General features: G+C 40.8%; 1 protein-coding gene across 3 annotated transcripts; it reads left to right on the forward strand.

Annotated features, from left to right (window-relative positions):
* The first annotated feature begins 902 nt into the window (after window positions 1-902).
* On the forward strand, window positions 903-10,603 carry LOC117881986 (vascular cell adhesion protein 1-like). 3 transcript variants are annotated; one of them, XM_034779897.1, is made up of 7 exons: window positions 904-1,071; window positions 1,773-2,048; window positions 3,238-3,558; window positions 4,920-5,186; window positions 6,523-6,783; window positions 8,109-9,564; window positions 10,170-10,603. In XM_034779897.1, the coding sequence occupies exons 1-6, from the start codon at window positions 1,020-1,022 to the stop codon at window positions 8,267-8,269; spliced, it is 1,338 nt and encodes a 445-aa protein (XP_034635788.1). In that variant the 5' UTR covers window positions 904-1,019; the 3' UTR covers window positions 8,270-9,564; window positions 10,170-10,603. The 3 variants fall into 3 exon arrangements, with proteins under 3 accessions (XP_034635789.1, XP_034635788.1, XP_034635790.1); XM_034779898.1 differs by lacking the exon at window positions 6,523-6,783 and having other exon boundaries at window positions 903-1,071; window positions 8,109-10,603; XM_034779899.1 differs by lacking the exon at window positions 4,920-5,186 and having other exon boundaries at window positions 8,109-10,603.
* The last annotated feature ends 14,800 nt before the right edge of the window (window positions 10,604-25,403 follow it).

Raw genomic sequence — 25,403 nt, forward strand, 5'->3', positions numbered from 1 at the left:
AGTTTAACAACCTGCAAGTTTTCAGCTGTTTTGATTCCGTTATTTAAATAGGACAAGGTATGACTGCAGAAATAGATTGACAATCTAGAGGAAAACCAATCAGTGGTGTCCCAGAAAAAAAGAGCCATTTTAGGGGCAATTGCCCTTTAGCTGCCATTAAAAATAATGAATCTGTTCAGTTGCCCTACTGGAACCAGCAGACTCAGTCCAGCACTCAATCTATTCAGCTGTAGGTGATTGGCCTGAGCCTCAAAGACTGGCTCTGGATCTGGGGTGTTAGGATCCAGGATTTTGATTTGAGCTCATTTCTAGTCCTACATTACCTGACTTAGATCAGTGTTTCCTTATTTTTATGGCTCAATCCTCAAAACCACAGGCATTTGGGTAGCTTTATTCATGCAAGATGTCCCACTGATTTCAAAGGGACAACTCACTTGAGTAAAATTACTCAAGTGTTTGTGTCCCCATAAAACCCAATCATGCAAAAAGTATGCATGAGAGTAACTTTAACTAGGTGAATAGTTCCGTTGACTTCAGTGGAACTGCTCACATGAATAGCTTCTTTCACATGACTGACGATCTGCACGATCAGGTCCTTATTTTGCTCCTTATACCTGTGATATGCAATAACAATGCTAAAATAATTTTATCCTGGGCTTAAAAAGATTTTTCTCATCTGAAGTGTTCTTGATATTCTCCATCTCTGGTATATTTATTTTGCTAGTTCAGTTTTGGAATTAGTTTGAAAAATAAACATTGTAATCCTGTATCTGAAAGCAGTAGAGGGCGCTGAAACCATCTACACAGCCTACAGGGGGATTTTTCCTAACTGCTGTGGGTATCCCCATCTAGAGATTTCCGTCACTCCACCCCAACCAGAATTGTTATAAAGAGCCGAGTAACTGTTCTGTCATTTTCAGAGCTGCAGACTCACACCGTGTTTCTTCAGAGAGAACAGAGATCCAGGGTTTGGAGCTAGCTTTCTTTTCATAATATATCAATTGCAAAAATTTACACAAATGGGAAGAATAATTTCATCAGTGACAGTGCTTTTACTGGGGTTTGTGACTTGTGAGTTTTTGTTTTGTTACTTAATCAATTGTAATTAATTTGAATTTTCCTTTATTTTAGAATCATTTCTCTTTATGGAAACTGATTTTGCATTTCAGTAAATAAAAATTCGTTAAGCTCAGTTAAGATGTTCTGTTTAACTAGCAAGAAACATTTTATTCAGCACTGACTACTCTGTAGTAATGCAGTCATTTTGTAATTTAGTTTGCTAAAAAATGTATTGCACTATAGAATCATAGAATTGTTTCAGTTAGAAGAGATCTCTAGCCCATCACTGTAGGTTTGATTTTATTATCCCTGAAGCATCCCTGATAGATATCAGTCAAGTATAGTATTAGTCAGGTATATCTGCAGTGAAGGTGATTCTATAACCTCCCTTGGTAACGTATTTACCTATTAGTCTGCTGCAAAATTTTAGAGACAGATCCCAGCTGGTGTAAAGTCGTGTAGCTCCATTGACTTCAATGGATTTACATTGTTCATCAGTTGATTAGTTAATGTGTGTAGAGTATTTTGGAGATGGAAAGTACTATTTAAGTGCTAATTATTAATAGTTTAACTTGCCCTATGCAACTATTAGTTTAAAAATAGTAAAACAAGAGGCAGGCTTTAATAATCTCATATACCATACTAGATTGCCAGTGCAAAGGAGAACATGAGCAATGAATGCTGCTGAGTTTGCATTTTTCTCCCTTTTTCAGCTAAAGCTTTTGACATTAAGATTACACCTGACTACAACGTTCCTGCTCAGATTGGAGATAAACTTGAGTTGACCTGTAGTACTACTGGCTGTGAATCCCCAAGTTTCTCTTGGAGAACCCAGATGGACAACCCCCTAGGTGGGTCAGTGACCAACGTGGGGAGCAGCTCCATCTTGACCATGGATCCTGTTGGCATTGAGAATGAGCATGAGTATCTCTGCAGTGCATGTTGTGGCAGTCAGAAAGAAGAAAGAAGCATCAGGGTTGATGTTTACTGTAAGTGATTTATTCCCTTTATATATGACATTGGTGCAATGCTCATTCAAAATAAATGTGATTAATCATTCCTACAGTGGAGGGTCAATTATATCCCTAGCACAACAATTCTGATATGGTTTAAACATATATTTCCTGGTAGGGGTCATAGATTGGTGCAGGGATTTCTTATTAGGCATCTTGAACTAGGCTATCTAGAGTGAATTTAATCTTTCTGGTTTTATTTGCTCTTGGTCTTTTCCTCAAAGTATATGAAAGCCAGAAGACAGTCCCCTTGAAGTGTTCAAAAAGCTGAAAAAAATATGCTCTGGGTGGAAATGTTTGGGGAAAATTTGAGTATTAAGGGCCTGATCCAAAGCCCAGTGAAGTCAATGGAAGTCTTTCTGTTGATATCAGTGAGTATTGGATCTGGCCTTAGGACCAAATCCTGCCCACTTTACTGATGCAAATTGTTCCATTAACTCCAACAGGCCTACTCTGGTGAAGTGAGCAGGAGTTGGCTCATATTACACGGATTTTGTAAATTCACTCTGCCTGCCAGTATATTAGCTGCAGATACAAGGCATATTTTCTACACCACTGAAATCAATGGCAGTTTTGTCATTGAGTTCGTTGGGAACAAATCAGTCCCATATACCTTAATATTTTGGCTTGGCATAGGAAGGTCTTTATATTTAATGGTAGCTGCAGTTATTTGGGAGCCACATTCAATAGCTGCTGTGGGTAATAATTAAAATTAAAAGATGCTGGGCCTTCTAAATGGAGATACAGCACATGCTGCCTTTTTATTCCAGTTATTTCTAAGAACAGTATTATTGTTGTCTGTCACTAATTTAGAAATATATATATATATGGTAGCTGTTATTTTCTAATTCTATCAATTAAAAAAGATCAGTGTTTTTCTATCTTTCATAAAATGCCACACTGTTTTTAACATGGACATGTATTAAAAAGAAAGATGGATCCAACCCCAGATCCAAAACCCCCAAACTTTGAGTGTGTGTGTGAAAAGAATCTGGAGGGTCAAAACCCCAAAATATGGACCCATATTTCATGACTGTAGTGGACTTAATCAAAAGCCAAGTCATGAACACATGTGAACTTGAGGGACTTTCAATTCTGGCTCTAGTTTCAATGGTTGTCTCTTTGGCTTTTCTCTAGTAAAAAGTAACTGGTATTGTTCTTTTAGCTTTTCCCAGTGATCCAGTCATTGAGATCAGCACACCCCTGAATGTTGGGGAAAAAGCCAATATCACCTGTATGGTTCCCAAAGTGTATCCTTCTGAGCGTTTGACGATGCAGCTGAAGAAAGATGGATCTGTTCTTAGCATGAAAGAGTTTTTTGGGGAAGGAAGCACCGTAACCACAGAGACAAAAAGTCTGCCATTGACTTTTATCCCCACCTTTGAAGACATTGGGAAAGCGATTACTTGTGTGGCTGAATTACCAATTGATGAAATGGAATTTGAACCCAAGAAAAGACAGACTTCACAGAGATTGAGTGTAAACTGTAAGTATATTTATATTAGGGGTTAAATTTTACATTAGGATTCATGGACCAGGGCTACAAAGTTAGGGATATAAAAAAGTTCTCCTGATCCACACTGGATCTCACACTGATGTCAGTGACTGTAGTGCAAAAAGATCAAGGATAGGACATGACCCTTAGGTCGTATCATCTCTGGGCACAGTCTTGTAATCCCTTCATGTGAAGAATAACCATTTGTGTCAAACGTTGTCTTTGCAATCTATGAATTTCTTTTAAAGACCATTTCCTCCAGTAAAGCTTAAAATATGATAAATTATAAATGTCATCTATTGTCTGCTTCATTCACTACCTCTTTGAAATCTCACCTGAAAATCAATCTTTTCACCTGTCCCTGTGCCTTTTAATTAAATTCTCCTTATGACAGGCCCAGTCCTGTAGGTCCTGCCTTTGGCAAAACTCAACTTCAGATTCAGTCTCTGAAAAAGAACTGCAGGATCATTCCCTATAATATTTATTTGTTTATTTAAAATATAAGATTGTTGCCAAGACACCTAGGTGCATTGCATCAATCAAAGCAATCAGACAATGACAAGTCAGAGTCCTTTGCTTCACCATTATTTATTAATTCTTTTTCAACCCTATACAGCACTATTAGGAAATTTCATAATGTGATTCACATGTCTGACGGGAGGTGTATACAATAAAGTTATCCCTATAATGAATACAGTTTAACTACATTTGGACAGCAACGTCACAAAAACAAATATACAGTAGAATTCATGGTCAAAATTCCAAAGGGGTGTCATCCTAGCCTCCAAGGCCCCAATCCTGTAATGAGCATCCTCTGGACAGATCCTTGCGCACCCAAGGAACTCATTGTAGGATCAGGGCCCAGTTTGGTACTTACAATTGACTGCAGGCAGAAATGTGACAGTATAGGGAGTCTGCCACCTCTTTGCAGGCACAAATCAAATATATCGTAATCTATCGTAAGTCACATCTTCTGCAGTCCCCTGAGCACAGGGGCTGTGAATGAGTGGCCCTTATAGGGGCTGTACAAAAGGAGAGGGGAGTTGTCCCAATGTGCAGTGCATAAGGGCTAGTCCCCATTTAGCCCTCAGAGTGATGGCAATCTCAGGTCATGGACTGAGTGGGGATTGAGACTGTACTGCCCTCCCATCCATATAAACAGACCCTCTTGGTCAGGACTGAGGCACATTGGCTAAGGAGGGCTTGCACTGAAGCTCAAAAGCTATCTGTGCTGTATTTGATTTGAGGATAAATAGAGGATTTCAGTGTCCAGGGCTGACAATCTAGCACCTAATAAAGAACCCTCTCTTTGCTCTTGTTATTAATAACTAAAAATGGATCCTTTGTTTTAGATGGACCAAGAAATACGACAGTCTCTGTCACCCCCTCCACCACAGTGAAAGAAGGGGGAGCTGTGACAATGACATGTACCAGCTATGGTAATCCATCTCCAAAGATCTCCTGGACAAAGCATTCGATCAGTGGAGAGTCGCAGTTTCTTTCTGAAAATGCAACTTTAACTATAAATAACGTAAAGGCTGAAGACTTGGGGCTTTATGAGTGTGAAGGAGTTAACCAGTTTGGAAGAGAGAAGAAAACTGTGGACTTAACTGTTCAAGGTGTGTACAACATGATACATTGTAAGCCTTGCTTCGAAATTTTAGGGCTAATCTTGCTCAGACTGAAATCTGTGAGAATTTTGCCTTTGGCTTCTGTGAGGTCAAGACTGGCCCTTAGTCATTAAGGGTAAAATTTATCTCATGCAAAGCTCTCTGAATCACTAGATCCCCATCGGGTGCATCTACACAGCCACTGGCAGCCTGCAGAAAGCCTCCATGCTGAGGCAACAGACTCGGGCTCACAGGGCTTGAGCTACCGCACTAAAAATAGCTGTGTTGGCAGCATGTTTAACTTGTGGCTTGGTGTGGAGCTTGAGCTCTTACCTCTAGGGAGAGAGTTGGGCTTCAGAGCCTGAGCTCCAGCCCAAGCCACAATATCCACACAGCAATTTTTAAGAGGTAGCACAACCCCCACAAGCCTGAGGCTGTCAGCCCAGCTGAAAGGCTCACTGCCATGGGCTGTGTAGACATACCCATAGTATGTGAAAGTGGCAGATATACCATATATGGGGCTCGGCTAGAGGATGCAGGAATGTATGAATATGAATCCAGCAACCAGCTCGGACAGCAATTTAAAAACATAATGCTTGATGTCAAAGGTCAGTTAAAATAATGTTCTCTATGTTAATGAAGTGGGGTTTGTTCGTTTTTTTGCTAGAGGCATAAAACATGGTCTAAAATATCAGCCAATTTCTTCAGACTCTAGGTTTTGGGGTCATTTTTTGTCATTCCCTAGGATTTTAATGTTGTATGTGTCATGTAGTGAGTTACCCAGGGTCTTGTCATATATAATTAATAGGAACAGATCAACAGTGAAGTCTGTTCTCCAGAAGGATCCAGATGTCAGAAAACAATTGTTCTCCAAAATCTTTTAACAGTCCCTTACACTGGCGTCCCGCAAAACAGGGTTTGAAACTGTGGAATCCTAATGACTTTCTCAGAGAAAGGTCACATGTCTGAAGGCTGGGCAAACATGCTCTCTTTTAGCTTCTGATTCTTTGTCTTTGCCTTTGCTGTGCCTGTTCTGTAGAATGAGGACTTCAGAAGCCATGTTTGTCTATTTTTCTCCTTTCATGAATATACATAATCATTTTAAATTAAAGAAAAAAAGTTCGGTATAAAGTGAAGGGTGCTATGTCCATCAATTAATAAAATATCCTTCCTGCCAGCAGCACTGTGTGAAGACTAGAGAGTACCTTTAGCTAGTGATCAAGTAAATTTTAAAGAAAAGATTGTAGTGAATCATTCAACTGAATTAATGCCCTGAGAGCCTGCTGTAGATTGTCAGTCTCTACATTTGCATTTAAATCTTACCCGACATTTTCTTTCCTTTTAGTTCCTCCCCAGAATACTACAGAGTTAATATCTCCATCAGACAATGTTGATGAAGGGGAAAATATCACTATTATGAGTACAACCTATAGTAATTCACCTCCACAGACAGTCCCGCAAAAGATCCATCCAAGCAACACAACCATACTCTCATCACAGAATGACACCTCTACAGTCAGCAAAAATGACACAGGCATACACCATGAGACTGGAAATAACAATGAGACTAGAAATAACACTGATGGGATTGAGATAACTGTTGTAGGTAGGCATATATGTTGCTTTGAACTTACTTGTATTGTTATCTTCCAGTGATTGAAAGGTTGCTGTTAGCACAGCTAGTGTACTGTTCACCCACACATAGATATACCATGGTTAGTAGTGAAAAACATAACAGAACAGTTCACTAGTGAATATCAATAATGTAATAGCTTCCTATACAGCACTGATACTCTTAGCAATGCTACCCCAAAGTGGCACAGTGGTTCAAGGGAGGTGGGGAGAAGGCAGGCATAGCCCCACTTCCTCTATGCACCAGTCTGCAGAGCAAGATTGGCACATAAGGAGAAGAAGCCTGAACCCCACAAAAGGAGATTGAGGGCGCCTTGATGTGCGCTGGGGAGCTGCTGGAGGCACTCTGTCTGCTTGGGGGAGAATGCCTCTTGGTCCTCCCTGGAGCAGCCAGCTTACAACATGCTTTATTGTGTACTATGCCAAACAGGCCTGAACTTACGTAAGACTAACAAACCCAAGACACTGAACAATGATTAAGTTGATTAGGGATGGAGTTTACTGAAGAAGAGAATGCAAGACAGATTGCTTGAAGAGGTGGGTTTGAAGAAGGGATTTGAAGGAGGATGGAGAGTGCGATGCAGATGAGAACCAGGAGCGTGTTCCAGTTGAAGGCAGTAGGGTCTGTCCCATTGCAACAGCTGGGGCACTGCTCCACTCAGAAAAATTAGAAACTAAAACCATAATAAAGTCAATTCACCCGTTCATAGCTGTTAACATGGGAGGATAGCTCTTTCAGAGCAGGATCCATGTGGAACAGCTGCTTCAGTGCCCCAGACTATATCATGCACATGTTCACATTCATTTTGGAGCTCCAGGGGAGAATATCATGGAGCATAGTACTGAGGGGCACGTTCTAAAATACCCTGAATTAGTGAGCATAAGTGGAGCTCAGGAAAGCTAGAGTTCCCCTATGAAAATCTTTGTCCGATAGACACCACTGGGCATAGGGAACTGCATTATAAAAAGTGCGAACCCAGTGTGGGAGGAGTCAGGAGATGATGGCAACAGAAAGATGAACTGATTGGAAAGAGGGTAGGGTGGGGAAATAGGATCAGAGATGTAGATGTACCAAGATTACAGAGGGCCTTGTACATGTGGACAAGACCTTGAATGTGATGCAGTAAGAGAGAGGAATCCAGTGAAAGAATTCAAAGGGGTCAGACAATATGCTCAAAACTGGAGGAGAGGAAGATGACATAACAGTAACATTGCCTTTACAGTGATGTGCATACATCTACTTGTAACAGTTTTTAATCAACTTCTTCTGTCTCCTCTTTTTTTTCTCTTGTTTTGCAGAAATGGTGAAAGAAACAGATTTTGTGATTCCTGTGATTGTTGTGCTCTCTTGTTTATCAACAGTGGCAACCCCTGCACTTGCAATATTGGTTTACAGGTCAAGGAAAGCAAAGATAAATGGATCTTACAGTCCTGTAAATGCACCAAAACCAAATGTTTAAGCAAGTGACTAACCTTCTTCATTTCATGACCTTATATGACATGCAAGTGACTTTTTGTAACACTGTCGTGAAAAACATGAAAAAATGTTCTGTACTGTGATAAATACAACAGCCTTTACATTAAAGGGAAAAATAAGACACTGCCTTAGAAATAGGTGAATTGCTTCCCTAATGAAGCATGCTCAACAAGAAGAGTTCTTTGAAGTGCTAAGTTTGTAGATAGTATCCCATTTCCTATACATATGTATTATAAACACATTCAAGTGAACACCAGTTTGGAAATTCCAATATCCTATTGCAGCTGTACATAGAACTGTTGTTTCCTGAGATATAAACCAACACTATTTGAACTGATTAGACTATTTTGGCATTACTTAATAGTGAGTGTTTTAAATATAATTTGTGTAAATGTTTGGTGGTGGTACTTTCCTACTGCATGTAATGTGTTCCAAGTCCTCCTCTTATTTATGCCAACATAACTCCATTGGCTCCAGTAAAAGTGCATAGTATAAATGAGAAGAGAATTTGGCCTTTTGTTTCTAATTAATTGTCACAAATGTAAATCCTTCAGAGTCAATTAAAAACTTTTTAACTTTTGTTTAATAAATGTGCCAAAGCTTTTGATACGCATGTAACAATTATAAATGTAATTCAGCAAGTATCTGTTTGGGGTTAAGATATAATCAACTATAACATGTGAGATGTACAATGGTATGGTATTTATTTGGAGTCTTGTTACTTCAAAGTATATAGCAAGATTTTCATTGACTTCACTGTGTGCAGGCCCATAATTTAGAAGTTAACTCTAAATAGACATGCTTTATAGACTTTTGCACTAAAATAAATCCACCTTGGGGTATTGCCGTTAATCATAAATGGTAATAAGGCTCCAATACACATATTCAACTCTTATTGAATAGACACGAATTTGTGATCTAACATATGTAGATGAAGTTTCTAAATATTTCACTGTCTCCTGTTCTTGGTACTGTATTTTTGTTCATAGAAATGTTTATTCAGTTGAAATTCCCAACCAATGCCCATGTAATAGTGAGATGCAACATGTATGTTTGCTTTATTCCCACTTGTTAATCCTTATTTCTTTGAAAAGCAAAGTGGTCAAAATGCTGAAACTAGGTGGTGTATTTATTTATTTTGTTTTCTATCTTGTATGGTGTGTGTAACAATAATGGGACCCAGGACACAGACTGGCCTGTATGAGGGAAAACTCAGAGAGTTAATGTGTATATTCTATAGATGGCACCAACACAAAAGCAGCAGTTGCAGTAGACTTAGTAAGTATTATGAATTAGTTGTCACAAAGCAGTATATGGTCCTGGGTACTAGAAAATTCTGTCAGGAGAAAAAATGAAGAGATGCCAGTCTGTTAATCTATGTAAAAGACACCTAACATGCTGCTTCTGCCAATCCTGAAGAAAGAAAGATCTTCCCTAGTTAAGGAAGCATGCGATAAAGCAGGACTCAGGGCCTGGAGCACAACTCCAAGGGAGTAAAAAGTCTGCCAGGGTCATCTCTTCTTAACAATACCTTGGGCCTGGCTGGGCCTCTCAGAGTTGAATTTGCCCCCTAGAACTTCACACTGGTTCTCTCCCTTCTGCTTGGAAAGCAGAACCACAGCTTCTGTGGTATCATTGAGATACTGGCAGGCCTCGTGGCAGCCTGTGCCAAGGCTTTAGGCCTCAGCCAAACACTGACAAAGTAATTGCTGGGAACCTGGTCTTTGTGTTAGTATGGTTAAGAGGGTATTGAACTTATATCAATGTGTTTAGTGTTTAGACCTTATGAAATGCTTGTAAGTTGCAACATGCCTTAACGACACAGATATTTTCTTTATCACATGCTATGCGGTAACATTTAAGTTTTTGCTTTGTAACTATAGAACTGTGAACCAGGCAGGAGGGATCATCTCCTGCCCCTCAAGAAGGCCTATCAAAAATAAGTGTGCCACTGTGGAACATCACAATACAAAGACATTGTTAATTATCCCCTTGCACCCATGAAGAGGCTATGTGCAAAAGGGCTTGTCCCATAAGCTTGAATTCTGGAAGAAGAAAATAAAAACAGCTGACAAGAAATTTTTTTCATCTCTTTTTCTGTTCGACTCTTACAGGGCCAGAGCTACGAAAGAGAATCTGAGATCCCCAGGGTCAATCTGGGTTAGCCCTAAAAGACATTTAGAGCTGACAGATCACTACAACCTTATCACTTTGTAAAACCATAGACTAACTCATTTGTATGTATGCTTGCCACCTTTAACTTTGTAATAATTCTAATTCTTTTCTTAGTTAATAAATCCTTAGATAGTTTACTATAGGTTTGGCTACAGTGTTGTCTTTGGTCTGAGCTCTAAGATACCAATTGACCTGGGGTAAGTGATAGGTCTCCTGGGACAGGAAGTTACCTGAACATTTTGTGATCTTTGGTGTAGAGTATTACGTCCAGCTTGCCTGGGTGGCAAGATGAACTAGAATGCCCAAGGGGACAGTTTGTGACACCACAATAAGACTTTTTAGTGCTTTAGTAGTTCACATTTGTTACTGGACTGGTGAAATCTAATTATAGCATATACAACCATTTTGGAGCTTCTGCCCTGCTTCTTGACGGTCTGCCCTGAGGTTGGCACTCATGATCGTGAGCCACTCCAGACAGCGTGACAATCATCATCCTTCCTTCCATTCTAGTAGAGGGGGTGGAGACTGACTCCAATCCTACCAATTCAGTCAATGTCTAGTATTAAAGAGAGTAAGAATAAGTATGTGCTATTCTCATTTTTATCTGTAGCTATCAGGAACGTACTCTCTTATATTGTTGTTAAATCACATTTATTGAAAACCACTTCATGCTAACACTTCATGTTAACTACAGAAATAACTACAGAAATAAGTACTAGTTCTCAGCAAGTTTCTTTCATATCTTGTCTCATCACAGATGGGTTCAATTATTAACATTTCTTTTGTTTCCATTAATGTTAACTGTAAGTGTAAATATACATACACATGTCACTGTTAATATAATTCGAACAATTTTAGAATTTTTCAAAACAATGCATATAGATAATCTCATTTGTAATTTCTCACTAATACCCATGAGAAAGTAATATTGTGAGTGCCTCTATTAAAACAGTACAGAGTATATTGTTTAAATATACATTATCAACACAGTAAAAAATTCTTCAAACTAGCATTTTATTTCTTGAACTGCAGTTTGCATAATTCCAAACCTTACAACAAAGTTTATTTTTATTTGTATCTATTCAATTTATTGAAAACCCACAATAATAATACAGGAAAAAACATCACAGCTACTAGCTGTATTTGAATGTTATTATGTAGTACTACATTAGTTGAGACAATCCCAAAGAATAAGAATGGAAAACATTTTACCACAATAATCCAATGACCTAGTGCATTGTAAGGAAGTATATCATTTTGCATGATTCCACTCAGTGTTCATTTTAAAAAAGAGAAAAAATCTGCAGTTATACTGGTCAATTAAGCAAACTATGTGCTGGAGATTATACTTTTTCCAGTTTAAATAATTGCTTAAGTACCTGCTTACTTTTATTCATTCCCTTACATCACATTGTATTTACTATTACTTAAGACTGTGCTTAGCTGCCTTTATTAAAATATGTTTTGCCCCCAGGGTGGGCAGGAAAAATTATTAACATTTACCATCTCAAATTTCATTTCTCTGTCTTCCTGGCAGAATACTAGTGGAAACTACTCCAGAGATGGCGTGGCTTATACCTGTTTACGCATGAGCTTGTATTAAATGGATTAATCATTCTGTCACACAAAGAATATAATGTATTTCATAAATACATACCTAGAAAGGATACTAACTGTTAAAAATAAGTTGATATGGAACACAGATTACAAGCATTTCTTTATTTTTAACACCCACATGTTCTGTCTTACTTACTTTAAAAACTGACTAACCAGTGCAGATACCATGTTGGAGTCGTGGCCCCACTGAACTCTATAGTAAAACTAATGTTGCCTTCAACATGTCAAAGTACTGTACCTCAGGTATATAAATCAAAATACTATTGAATACATGTTTGGCAGCAGGAAATACAGCAAACTGCTGCAGCTGTTGGTTTATATTCATACTTCCATGCTATTTGGACTTGAATATTTTTTAAAACCATTATTTTGACCATTTCATTATTGATAGAATTAATATTTCCATGAAGCAACACAAGAATAGCTTACCTTTCTGCTTGCTTTCTCAACAACACACTCAAATTCACACTGATCACCTACATTAGACAATGAGGATAAAGTTAACTTTGCCCTCCATGTTTACTGTTATTTACATTTACCTTATTATCCAGCCAGCTTCTTGTCATCAGGTCATGAAATGAAGGGCCGTGCAAACTCATTTTTCTCACTTTTGCCTCCAGTCTGGCTGTAACTTTGTGGGTCTGCACAAATGTTACTGGACAAGAAATGTAACACATATTAGCACGTAATACAATCTCCTTTTTCTCTGTTTCACCATTGTGTGTGCTGTCATTTGTTGATATTTTTACCTCAAAACCTTTAACCGTACTTCATAAATTGAAGTATATTATCAAAATATTTAAAAATTACATCAACATGGTAAACAATTACCTTTGTGAAACCTTTCTTTTTCTTCCATATCTTCCAGAAACATGTCATCAATATCACTTGGATTGCTGCTTTCAACTTCTGCTGCTACTTGTTTCTTTTCTTCTGCTGCCATACATTCATTTTCTTCTGTGTCTGTGACCTCCAAGTTTATTACACTGCTGTTATCAGGGTTCTCTGCTACATCACCACCCATTTTTCCAATAATGGCTGAGGGGACTGTTTTTTCAATGTCACCCACATCTGTTTGGATGTTTTCCTTTGACAATCTCTTTTCAGTACCTAATGCTGGTGGCTTTTTATACGGTTTTAAGTGGGAGATACTGTACATATATCCTAAAGTCTTCCCTTATAAGGTTTCCACTTTAAATTTATTACTACAACAATGGTAACTTTGTATGATCCTCGATAAATACATTACAGTGTCCCTCCCTTTCTTGTTCTCCTTCTTGCATTCAGTAACATAATGCGTTCCCCAACTTTGCATGTTATTTTCCCACATTTAGAAATTTCTTCTAGCATAGTGTATTTCTTGTTTTTTTTTATGCTTTAGAAATATTACTAACAACCAATGCAATGTCAGCATCCATTGCAGTTTTCATATTAATATTGTACTCTTTGTAGTACTTTTCACCGCATTCCTTGAAAGCTTGTGGCTTTGTAAATAAATGGAGAAGGTGTTGTATTCATGAAATGGAGAATCACAAACTAACATATTTACATGAAAGCTGATAGTATTTACATACACTTAAGTGTAATTCTAAACCTGGTCTAAACTTGGCCTGGAAACCTTGTTTCATGACCATAAAATAGTTTGAAAGGATGACATTTTGGTTGTCATGTGTGGTTTAGAGCTCAAAGAAAAAAAACATAAAGAAATTCATTCCAATTACTCTTGGTGTCAACCAATTTCCACAATGTTTTGTAAAAAGTAGTGATTGATTAGTTTGTGCAAAGAAATAGTTAATATAACATCTTGGCTGAGGGTATGTCTACACTATGAAATTAGGTTGAATTTATAGAAGCCGGTTTTATAGAAATCGTTTTTATACAGTTGATTGTGTGTGTCCCCACATAAAATGTTCTAAGTGCATTAAGTCAGCGGACTGCGTCCACAGTACCGAGGCTAGCATCGACTTCCGGAGCGTTGCACTGTGGGTAGCTATCCCACAGTTCCCGCAGTCTCTGATGCCCATTGGAATTCTGGGTTGAGATCCCAATGCCTGATGATGCAAAAACAGTGTCACAGGGGATTCTGGGTACATGTCGTCAGGCCCCGCCCCCTCTGTGAGAGCAACGGCAAACAATCGTTTCGCGCCTTTTTACCTGGGTTACCTGTGCAGACGACATACCATGGCAAGCATGGAGCCCACTCAGCTCAGCTCACCATCACCATATGTCATCTGGGTGCCGGCAGACGTGGTACTGCATTGCTACGCAGCAGCAGCTAATTGCCTTTTGGCAGTAGACGGTGCAGTATGACTGGTAGCTGTCATCGGCTATCTGGGTGCTGGCAGACATGGGACCGCATTGCTATACAGCAGCAGATCCTTGCCTTTTGGCAGTAGATGTTGTATTACGACTGGTATACATTGTCGTCGGACTCCTCAGTGAGTTCGGTCAGAGGCGCCTGGGCAGACATGTTTTGTCTCCTGGAGACTCAGTCCTGCCGGCAGTCCTATTGCACCTTCTTGATGATGATGGCTAGCAGTCATAATGCAGCATCTTTTGCCAAGCACCCAGAAGATGTCGATGACTATCAGTCATGCTGCACCATCTGCTGCCAGCCTAAGATGTAAAAGATAGATGGACCAGATTTGTTCTGTATTCATTTCCTTTCCCCTCCCTTCATGAAATCAATGGCCTGCTAACCCCAGGGTTTTGAGTTCAATCTTTGGGGGGGCCATTCTGTGTGACAGTTGTTTGTGTTTCTCCCTGATGCACAGCCACCTTTGTTGATTTTAATTCCCTCTAAGCCATGTTGTCACTCGCCCCTCCCTCCCTCCCTCCCTCCGTCAGACAATAGTTTCGCGCCTTTTTTCAGCCAAGACGCCATAGCACTGGGATCATGGAGCCTGCTCAGATCACCGAAGCAATTATGAGCACTATGAACACCACTCGCATTGCCCTGGAGTATATGCAGAGCCAGAACATGCCAAAGTGAAACCAGGCGAGGAGGCGATTGCAGCGTGGCGACGAGATTGATGAAGAAATTGACATGGACATAGACCTCTCACAAAGTATGGGCCCCAGCAATGTGCAAATCATGGTGTTAATGGGGGAGGTTCATGCCGTGGAATGCTGATTCTGGGCCCGGAAAACAAGCACAGACTGGTGGGACCGCATTGTGTTGCTGGTGTGGGATGATTCCCAGTGGCTGCGAAACTTTCGCATGTGTAACGGCACTTTCATGGAACTTTGTGACTTGCTTTCTCCTGCCCTGAAGCGCCAGAATACCAAGATGAGAGGAGCCCTCACAGTTGAGAAGTGAGTGGCGATAGCCCTGTGGAAGTTTGCAATGCCAGACTGCTACCAGTCAGTCAGGAATCAATTTGGAGTGGGCAAATCTACTGTGGGGGCTGCTGTGATCCAAGTAGCCAACGCAATCAAAGACCTGCTGATATCAAGGGTAGTGACTCTGGGAAACGTGCAGGTCATAGTGGATGGCTTTGCTGCAATGGGATTCCCTAACTGTGGTGGGGCGATAGACAGAACCCATATCCCTATCTTGGCACCGGAGCACCAAGGCACCGAGTACATAAACCGAAAAGGGTACTTTTCAATGCTGTTGCAATCCCTGGTGGATCACAAGGGGCGTTTCACTAACATCAACGTGGGATGGCTGGGGAAGGTACATGATGCTTGCGTCTTCAGGAACTCTGGTCTGTTTCAAAAGCTGGAGGAAGGGACTTTCTTCCCGGACCAGAAAATAACCGTTGGGGATGTTGAAATGCCTATAGTTATCCTTGGGGACCCAACATACCCCTTAATGCCATGGCTCATGAAGCTGTACACAGGCAGTCTGGACAGTAGTCAGGACCTGTTCAACTATAGGTTGAGCAAGTGCAGAATGGTGGTAGAATGTGCATTTGGACATTTAAAAGTGCACTGACGCAGTTTACTGACTCAGATAGAACTCAGCGAAACCAATATCCCCATTGTTATTGCTGCTTGCTGTGCACTCCACAATATCTGTGAGAGTAAGGGGGAGACATTTATGGCGGGGTGGGAGGTTGAGGCAAATTGCCTGGCCGCTGATTACGCGCAGCCAGAAACCAGGGCGGTTAGAAGAGTACAACAGGGTGCGGTGCGCATCAGAGAAGCTTTGAAAACCAGTTTTGTGACTGGCCAGGCTACGGTGTGAAACTTCTGTTTGTTTCTCCTTGATGAACCCCTCTCCCCCCGGTTCACTCTACTTCCCTGTAAGTTAACCACCCTCCCCTCCCCCCTTCGAGCACCACTTGCAGAGGCAATAAAGTCATTGTTACTTCACATTCATGCATTCTTTATTAATTCATCACACAAATAGGATAACTGCCAAGGTAGCCCGGGAGGGGTGGGGAAAGAAGGAAGGACAAGGACACACTGCACTTTAAAACTTTAAAACTTATTGAAGGCCAGCCTTCTGATGCTTGGGCAATCCTCTGGGGTGGAGTGGCTGAGTGGCCAGAGGCCCCCCCATCGAGTTCTTGGGCGTCTGGGTGAGGAGGCTGCGGAACTTGGGGAGGAGGGCTGTTTGTTACACAGGGGCTGTAGCGGCGGTCTCTGCTCCTGCTGCCTTTCCTGCAGCTCAACCATACACTGGAGCATATCAGTTTGATGCTCCAGCAGCCGGAGCATCGACTCTTGCCTTCTGTCAGCAATCTGACGCCACCTATCCTCTTCAGCCCACCACTTGCTCTCTTCAGCCCGCAATTCAGCCCGCTACCTCTCCTCTCGTTCATATTGTGCTTTTCTGCACTCTGACATTGTCTGCCTCCACGCATTCTGCTGTGCTCTGTCAGCGTGGGAGAACATCTGGAGCTCCGAGAACATATCATCCCGAGTCCGCCATTTTCTCCTTCTAATCTTCACTAGCCTCTGCGAAGGAGAAACATTTGCAGCTGGTGGAGGAAAAGGGAGAGGTGGTTAAAAAGACACATTTTAGAGAACAATGGGTACACTCTTTCATGTTAAATTTTGCTGTTCACATTACACAGCACATGTGCTTTTGTTACAAGGGCGCATTTTTCCTCTTATATTAAGGGCCTGCCGGTTTGGTGTGAGAGATCACTCACGCAGTGCCAGGCAACAGAATTCGGGTTGTAGGCAGCCAAGGTAAGCCACAGTCTTTTGGCTTTTTTAACCTTCATAACATGTGGGAATGGTTTCAAACAGCAGCGCCCTCATTTCCCATACCAAGCGGCCGTTGGGTTGGCCATTTAAAATGGGTTTGCAATGTAAAAGGAGGGGCTGCACAAACCCAACTAACCCCCCGCACACACATCCAATTCTCTGGGATGATCACTTCACCCCTCCCCCCCACTGCGTTGCTAACAGCAGGGAATATTTCTGTTCAGCCGAGCAGGAACGGGCACCTCTGAATGTCCCCTTAATAAAATCACCCCATTTCAACCAGGTGACCGTGAATGATATCACTCTCCTGAGGATAACAAAGAGAGATAAGGAATGGATGATGGATGTTGTCTGCATGCCAGCAAACACCGGGACCATATGCTGCCATTCTTTGTTATGCAATGATTCCAGACTACGTGCTACTGGTCTGGCGTGGTAAAGTGTCCTACCATGGCGGACGGGATAAGGCAGCCCTCCCCAGAAACCTTTTGCAAAGGCTTTGGGAGTACATGAAGGAGAGCTTTCTGGAGATGTCCCTGGAGGATTTCCGCTCCATCCCCATACACGTTATCAGACTTTTCCAGTAGCTGTACTGGCCGCGATTGCCAGAGCAAATTAATCATTAATCATTAAACACGCTTGCTTTTAAACCATGTGTAATATTTACAAAGGTACACTCACCAGAGGTCCCTTGTGTGCCCTCAGGGGCTGGGAGCACGCCTTGGGTGAGTTCAGGGGTTACTGGTTCCAGATCCAGGGTGATAAACATATCCTGGCTGTTGGGGAAACCGGTTTCTCTGCTTCCTTGCTGTGAGCTATCTTCATTGTCTTCATCATCATCATCTTCCTCGTCCCCCAAACCTGCTTCCGTGTTGCGTGATTCTCCCTTGATGGAGTCAAAGCACAGGATTAGGATAGTGGTGGCTGCACCCCCCTAGCATGGCATGCAGCTCCGCGTAGAAGCGGCATGTCTGCGGCTCTGCCCCGGACCTTCCGTTTGCCTCTCTGGCTTTGTGGTAGGCTTGCCTTAGCTCCTTAATTTTCATGTGGCACTGCTGTGCGTCCCTGTTATGGCCTCTGTCCTTCATGCCCTTTGAGACTTTTTCTAATGTTTTGGCATTTCGTTTACTGCAACGGAGTTCAGCTAGCACTGATTCGTCTCCCCATATGGCAAGCAGATCCCGTACCTCCCGTTCTGTCCATGCTGGAGCTCTTTTGCGATCCTGGGACTCCATCATGGTTACCTGTGCTGATGAGCTCTGTGTGGTCACCTGTGCTCTCCACACTGGGAAAATAGGAAATGAAATTCAAAAGTTCGCGGGGCTTTTCCTGTCTACCTGGTCAGTGCATCTGAGTTGAGAGTGCTGTCCAGAGCGGTCACAATGAAGCACTCTGGGATAGCTCCCGGAGGCCAACCATCGAATTCCATCCACACTACCCCAAATCCAACCCGGAAAGGCCGATTTCAGCACGAATCCCCTCGTCGGAGTTGGAGTAAAGAAATCGGTTTAAAGGGCCCTTTAAGTCGAAAAAAAGGGCTTCGTCATGTGGACGTGTCCAGGCTTAATTCGATTTAACGCTGCTAAATTCGACCTAAACTCATAGTGTAGACCAGGCCTGAGACAGAGGATACATAGAATCAACAAGGTGTAAGCTGGAGAACATTGCAATGTATTGCTATGATTATTTTTCATTTCACATGATACAGTAAAAAGACTTTGAAGATTTATTACCAATACATTTTATAGCATGGTCCTGTCTACTTACCTTTACCATTGGAAAAAAAATTCCCTAAAATTACCTTTGGGTGGATTTGTTGGTATTTGGGTTGAATAAGTTGAAGCTATGTTCTATTCCCATTTTTTTCACAAAAGGCAAGATTAAACTGAAAAGAATGTATGCTGTAAACTTTCCTTTGGAAATGTGCACATTTATGTTCCTTTCCCTATTTCCTATTGATATCATGTGCTATTACTGTGGTTTCCTATCCCATCTTTTAGGATTACTATGTGGAAAAAGAAATACGTTAGTAAATCAAGTTGCTATTAATTTTTTTTTTTTTTGGCTGTGTGAGGATACATAGAAAAAGTTGTCAGCAATGATTTTCCTTAAAAAAAATAGTCATGAGAACAATGAAGCCAATGTTCACCGTTGAATATCTATGACCTGATTGTATAGTTGAAGAAATAGTGAAAAGAATCTCAAAAATAAGTCATTACCTCATTATTGAATTCAGAACCATGAACTGTCAGTATCTGCTCTGGCCATCCAAATCGATTTATAATTTTACTGATTTTCTTCACCATCTCATGTGCTGTGTTATTTCTAAGTGGAAATGCTTCCACCCATTTTGTAAGATGATCTATAGCTGTCAATATGTACTGGTTTCCTTTGTTACTGGTAATGGCCCCATTAAATCCATTCCCACCAATTCCCAGGGCCTCTGGACCTGTATGCAAGGGTACAGGTTTCACTTTGCAGCTCTCCTAATATGTTTTCTTAATAAGCCCATATACACTAAACAGAGTAAACACTATGATGTGGTTTTCACAGTGGTTTAAACAACCATACAATCAGAATCCACTTGACTTAAGAAAGTAAAGAAATATAGGGATAGGGATAGGAAAAGTCCTTCAAGAGTAAACCTGCATAAATATGATGTGCCAGCGCAAAGAGCGATAGAGGATATTGTTGCACCATGTCATGCCATCCATTTACATTGCACTTGTTGTCACCAATTGGAGGCCTTATTGTGTAGCAATAATAAACACAAATAATAATAAATAATTTTCTTGGGTACTCCTTCAAAGCTTCCTTTCTGTTTTTTAAGGAAGTGACTAAGACTTTGTATCATGTATAGGTAACCTGCACTGAGAACATACCTAATGCATTGACAATGTAAGGGATTTTAAAAGAATGGAAAGATAGGTAGTAGAAATAGGAGAGTTCAAAATTCACTTTAAAAGTTTTTCAAGGTGGTATCCAAATTTAATTCCATTCCTACTTTCTGGCAATGCAGACATCTCTCAGCCTTGTGTGGAGAGAATATGATGGTATTAATATTCATGTATTAAAATGTTATTGCACGGGAATGGCGCTCACATTTTCACACCAAATGGTTAAATATTTTTCTTTGCAATATAAATTTCAAATTTATATTTAAATTTAAATTAGAGGGTTTTGCTTCATTACTTTACATATTCAGTCCTTGATATCTTTTGCCATTCCTGTGCAATAGTATTTTGATATCAGTGCAATTCTTGTTTTTACTATTCCTTGATGTCCACAAGTTGGACTGTCATGATAACATTCAGACAGCTGTAGGGCTTCTTTTATGGTGTGCATAATAACTTCAACCTTTCTACCTTTTGCAGAATGGAAATGTGTTGGATGGAGATGTGTTGATGACATCGTGTTGCAGTTAAGCAATTAGCACATAGTTTTTAAAGTATCTGTATAAAGAGATGTCTGTATATAGTGTGAGCTGTGATGGTTTGAGTATGGGAGAGAGAAGAATTTTACTATAGGGTTATAATTGAATGTTGAAAATTCTTAAAATTAGAAATCATTGCTCAGTAAAAATGTATGGATTATTATTGCTGTTTGTGGATACACTGCTAACCTGATTCAGAAATAAAGTTGAATTATAGCATATTTTTATAATATTTTAATTTATTGTCATTTGTCATGCAGCTGACACAAATACATTTCTTAGAGTAGCTAAATATGTAGGAAATGAGATTTTTGTGGGATGCATGCTACACTTTTTAATGTAATAATGTCATAGAATACAATGAAATCTTCAGTACATAAATGATGGGCCTGATCCTGCACCACCGGGGTTGTTCAGAGTGTTACCATTAACTTTAATGGGTCCAGGATTAGCGTATCGCCAATTTTCTTTCAATATCCCACAAAATTTCCTTTTCTACATAATATAAATAAAATCTGCCCATATACAACCAATGGAGATCAATTTTCATTTCAGTTAATTAGGTCATAGTTACTGGGAACAGGAAATATAACAGCACAAAAATAATATGAATTTTGAAAAAATGCAGGATATTGGATTATGTGTTAAGAAAACAACAGAATATTTACTGAAACCCCTCCTTTATCTTCCACATTGACGTTTATTACAGTGGGTTTTTTTCCCTTAGTACTGCTTTTTGGAAAAAAAAACAGGATATGCCGTAATTCAAAAGAATCTGCGAGAAACAATAAACTCATGTGTACACATTTCAATATCATGATAAGATCACAAGCATGAAATACATTTAAAAAGCACAAAGTGACGTCAGAGATGTTTTGTTTAATGCCCTTGACCATTTGGAGCTTGATGTAGTCAGCCAGGGAGGACCTAAATCTTTGGGTATACAGGATTTCTACTAATGGGCTCACAGCATGTTGAAGGATAAGCTGTCCTGGCAGGATAGTTATTTCACTGGAGAATGGTAAGTGGAGACACTTCAGGTAAGAAAGACAGGTAAGCAAGGTCAGGAGTGTATCCCTATCTGGGCTGACAAATCCCATGTTACATCACAGTAAAACTGAAATATCTTATCTCCATTAAGTTTGTAGCTAAAAATCTTAAGTGGCACTTAAGTAGACAAGCTGCCTAGGCAAGGTCATCACAATACCTTTGAGATATCCCTTGGTAAAAAACAACTTTTTGGAGCCGTAAGGACCAAGGTCAGAGACTTCTGTCTTTTCAGGACTTTTTAGAAAGCATTCTATGGAGTTAAACACTTGGGCTATTGTATGTAAAACAAGAAGTGAAGATTTTAGTATTCCTTTATTGGTCCCTCTTCCAGTTCGGAGTAGGCCACACAGTTTTCTCAGGCCTTTTCCTCACTGCTAAAAGTCAAGTGCCTTGTCCTCACTGCACTGTTACCTCAGAATAGCTCATAGACCTAAGGCTCTATAACGTAGCCCTAATACGCAGTGTACACACCTGCTTTCTTCAGATCTTGATAAGGACATCAGCTTCTTCTTTTCAAAATACTTCTGTGTGGCTGGCAAACCCAGCCCTCACAGCAGATCTTGATCTTGCATGCTTAATCTTGCAGCAATGAGCCATGATGTCAGAGGGCTGTCTTGAACTAATATATGTATAACATTTTCCCTCTTGACAGCTGATTGGCTTAGCTATCAGGTGAGTAACAGGGAGTGACCAGCCAGGTAGATTGCCCACAATGAAAACTACCTACACAGCTTCAGAAACAAACACAGAGCATGTCTAGGAACTGCCATACCCTATTTGTGGATGTTTTGGGGCCAGATGATATCCCTGCATTCTACAGGTGTGCCGAGACACAATATTGTAGTGCAGGGGTGGGCAAACCTTTTGGCCTGAAGGCCACATCTGGGTATGGAAATTGTATGGCAGGCCATGAATGCTCACAAAATTGGGGATTGGGCTACAGGAGGGGGTGAGGGCTCTGGCTGGGGGTGCGGGCTTAGGGGTGGGGCCAGAAATGAGGAGTTCAGGGTGCAGGAGGGGGCTCTGGGCTGTGGCAGGGGGTTGAGGTGCGAGGAGGGGCTCCAACTCAGGGTGTGGGCTCTGGGATGGGGCTAGGAATGAGTGGTGAGGGTGCAGGAGGGTGCTCCGGGCTGGGACCGAGGGTTTCAAAGGGCAGGAAGGGGATCAGGGCTGGGGGTTGGGGCGCAGGTGGGGATCAGGGGTGCAGGCTCCGGGCAGCGCTTACCTCAAGCAGCTCCTGGAAGCAGCAGCATGTCTCTCCTCCAGCTCCTAGGCGGAGGTGTGACCAGGCAGCTCTGCATGCTGCCCTGTCCACAGGTGCTGCCCCTGCAGCTCCCATTGGCTGCAGTTTCCAGCCAATGGGAGCTGCAGGGATGACGCTTGGGGCTCCCAGCAGGCGCTCGAGGGCCAGATTAAAACATCTGAAGGGCCGGATGTGGCCTTCGGGCCATAGTTTGTAGTGTTATAAGTGAGCTGAAAACATCTTTATTTCAGCCTATCAAAATGTGTTCTCACTGTGTCTATCACAGTCATGAACTCATAAATATTACTATTACAATATAAGAAAGGTAAAAGAGACAATACTATGTTTGTAAATTAAATTTTCCTAAGAGAACACTGTGAGTAAAAGGAAAGGTTTAAATGTGGGACAAGCAACAATGTGTGTTTTTTTACCATGGTGTAACTAACATGCATTAGCTACCCCATTCTAAAAACATAATGGGAGACAAGGCACTTTAGTTTTTACCAAAAAGTAAAGTAGAGGAAGTCAGCACTATGCCCCTGCCCAACCAATGCAAAGGGGAAACAGCATAATTTGTTTAAAAAATATATTGATTTTGGCAGTGCAAAACAGTAAATTAATCAGTTTGAAGAACATCACTGAAATGTATCAGAGCAAAGATATGTATCATATGTAAAAAGCAATAACTATAAAGTATGCACTCAGAAATGTAAACAATTTGTAGAAAAATCAATCTCTATGTATGCAGCAAATGAAGAAATAGGAGAATAAAGCATGTGCTTCAGTATTGGCAGGACTGGGAATTACTTACAGAAATAAGGATGTTTTATAACTTTTCAGTTAAGGGTAGGGGGGAACCCAAAACAGTGTTGAATGTTATAGGACTGTACAACAGTTTTAGGTATATGGATTCTTTGGGAGAGGTAACAGCAAACATAGGAGGCGAGGCCCAGAGCCACAAAGGTATTTCGGCTCTTAACTTCAATGGAAGTTAGGAGCCTAAATACCTTGTGGATCTGATCCTAAAGGCTCAGGGACAAAAAGACAAATAAAAGGAACCCAAAACTATGTATTTCTTTTTTAAAATGTTCTGGCTTTTGGGTATATAACTCATGATTTTTGAATTCTTGTGCTTGCCAACCTCCCTTGGGGTTGTAGCTCTATGTTCAGTGAAAATTACAGTAGATATTTAACTTTGAGAAGGAGTTCATATGATATATTATACTGCCCTTAGTGAATATTTGGGAACCAACTTCTAGACACAAGTAGCAACATGTAAAAAAGCACGAAGGTGTTGGATTGACAAATAAAGTAACAGGTGAGAAAGGCCTTCTCTATTGACAGATCAAATAAAACTCTGAAGAAGTTTTGACACCCACCCTGTAAATCAGTCAGCCTTGAAGTCACATGGTACAAAAGAATAACTGTGCTCTATTTAAAAAAGTTAGAATTAAAAATTGCAAATTACAATATCACAATAAAAACATAGGAAGAAACACATTGAGATGTCATTACTAAAACTACAGCAACTATTAATATTTTCAATTATTATCTGCTATTAAAATATAAGTTAAATAGCACAGTCACCCATCTACACAAGGCTAATGAAGGTTAATGATTAAGTGCTAAGAATAACGAGAGTAATAAAATAATGTTTTAAAAAGTAAACAACGAAAAGGAGTACAATTACATTCACAATAGATTACAAGAAAAGGAGTCCAGTTCAGGAAATCAGAAAAGGAGAAAAAACAAATTTGTTAACTGCTATGAGGCTTTACATGGGCATATAAACTGCTATGGGACTCTCTTAAACATGGAAAATATGTATGACACTTTCTGGGGGGGAGAGTGTGCAAAATATTTCACTGAATCAAGTCTCCTTCCTGGTTACTGAGATGTACCATCCTGAGGGTGTGAGAGGAAGCCCCTCTGCTTCCCAACTTCTATTTTTGCAACCACTGCAGATGGCTCACCTCATTTCTGGTAATCTTTACCCTCTCCCTATCTGAGGTTTTGCCCCTTTTCCACTGTCTGGCTGCACATCTGCCTGTTCTTAACTCTGGCTCCTTCACCCGTCCCTGGTTTTGCCTTTGGGCCCCTCTTCTTTCCTTGTCTCCAGCTGCTGACCCTCCGGTGGATTCGGTTTGTCCCCTTGCACCGATTCTGCCCATCTCTCCCTTCTGATTTGCCCCATCCCCTTTTAAGCCCTGCCCCCCATTAAGCCCAATAGAGGGCAGCGTAATGGTAGCCACTTCAGCAGCTATTACAGAGCTTGCTCAATTATATCAGGCAGTAAAATATGATGTTATACCAACTCTGGGGTATATGATGTTACACCCACTCACTTCACCAGCTTAGAGTCACATTTTATCCCATCTACAGTGTGGTGCCTGGCTTCTGTGCCCAGAGACATCAGTTATCTCTCTGTCTTTAGAA

The sequence above is a fragment of the Trachemys scripta genome, chromosome 8 (genome assembly GCF_013100865.1).
Source record: "Trachemys scripta elegans isolate TJP31775 chromosome 8, CAS_Tse_1.0, whole genome shotgun sequence".
NCBI classification, from domain to species: domain Eukaryota; kingdom Metazoa; phylum Chordata; order Testudines; family Emydidae; genus Trachemys; species Trachemys scripta.

Coding starts and splice junctions, on each gene's coding strand:
- LOC117881986 (XM_034779897.1), top strand. CDS start 1,020: ATGGGAAGAATAATTTCATCAGTGACAGTGCTTTTACTGGGGTTTGTG. Junction 5,187..6,522: donor TGTGGACTTAACTGTTCAAG/GTGTGTACAACA, acceptor CTTTCCTTTTAG/TTCCTCCCCAGAATACTACA. Junction 6,784..8,108: donor GATTGAGATAACTGTTGTAG/GTAGGCATATAT, acceptor CTTGTTTTGCAG/AAATGGTGAAAGAAACAGAT.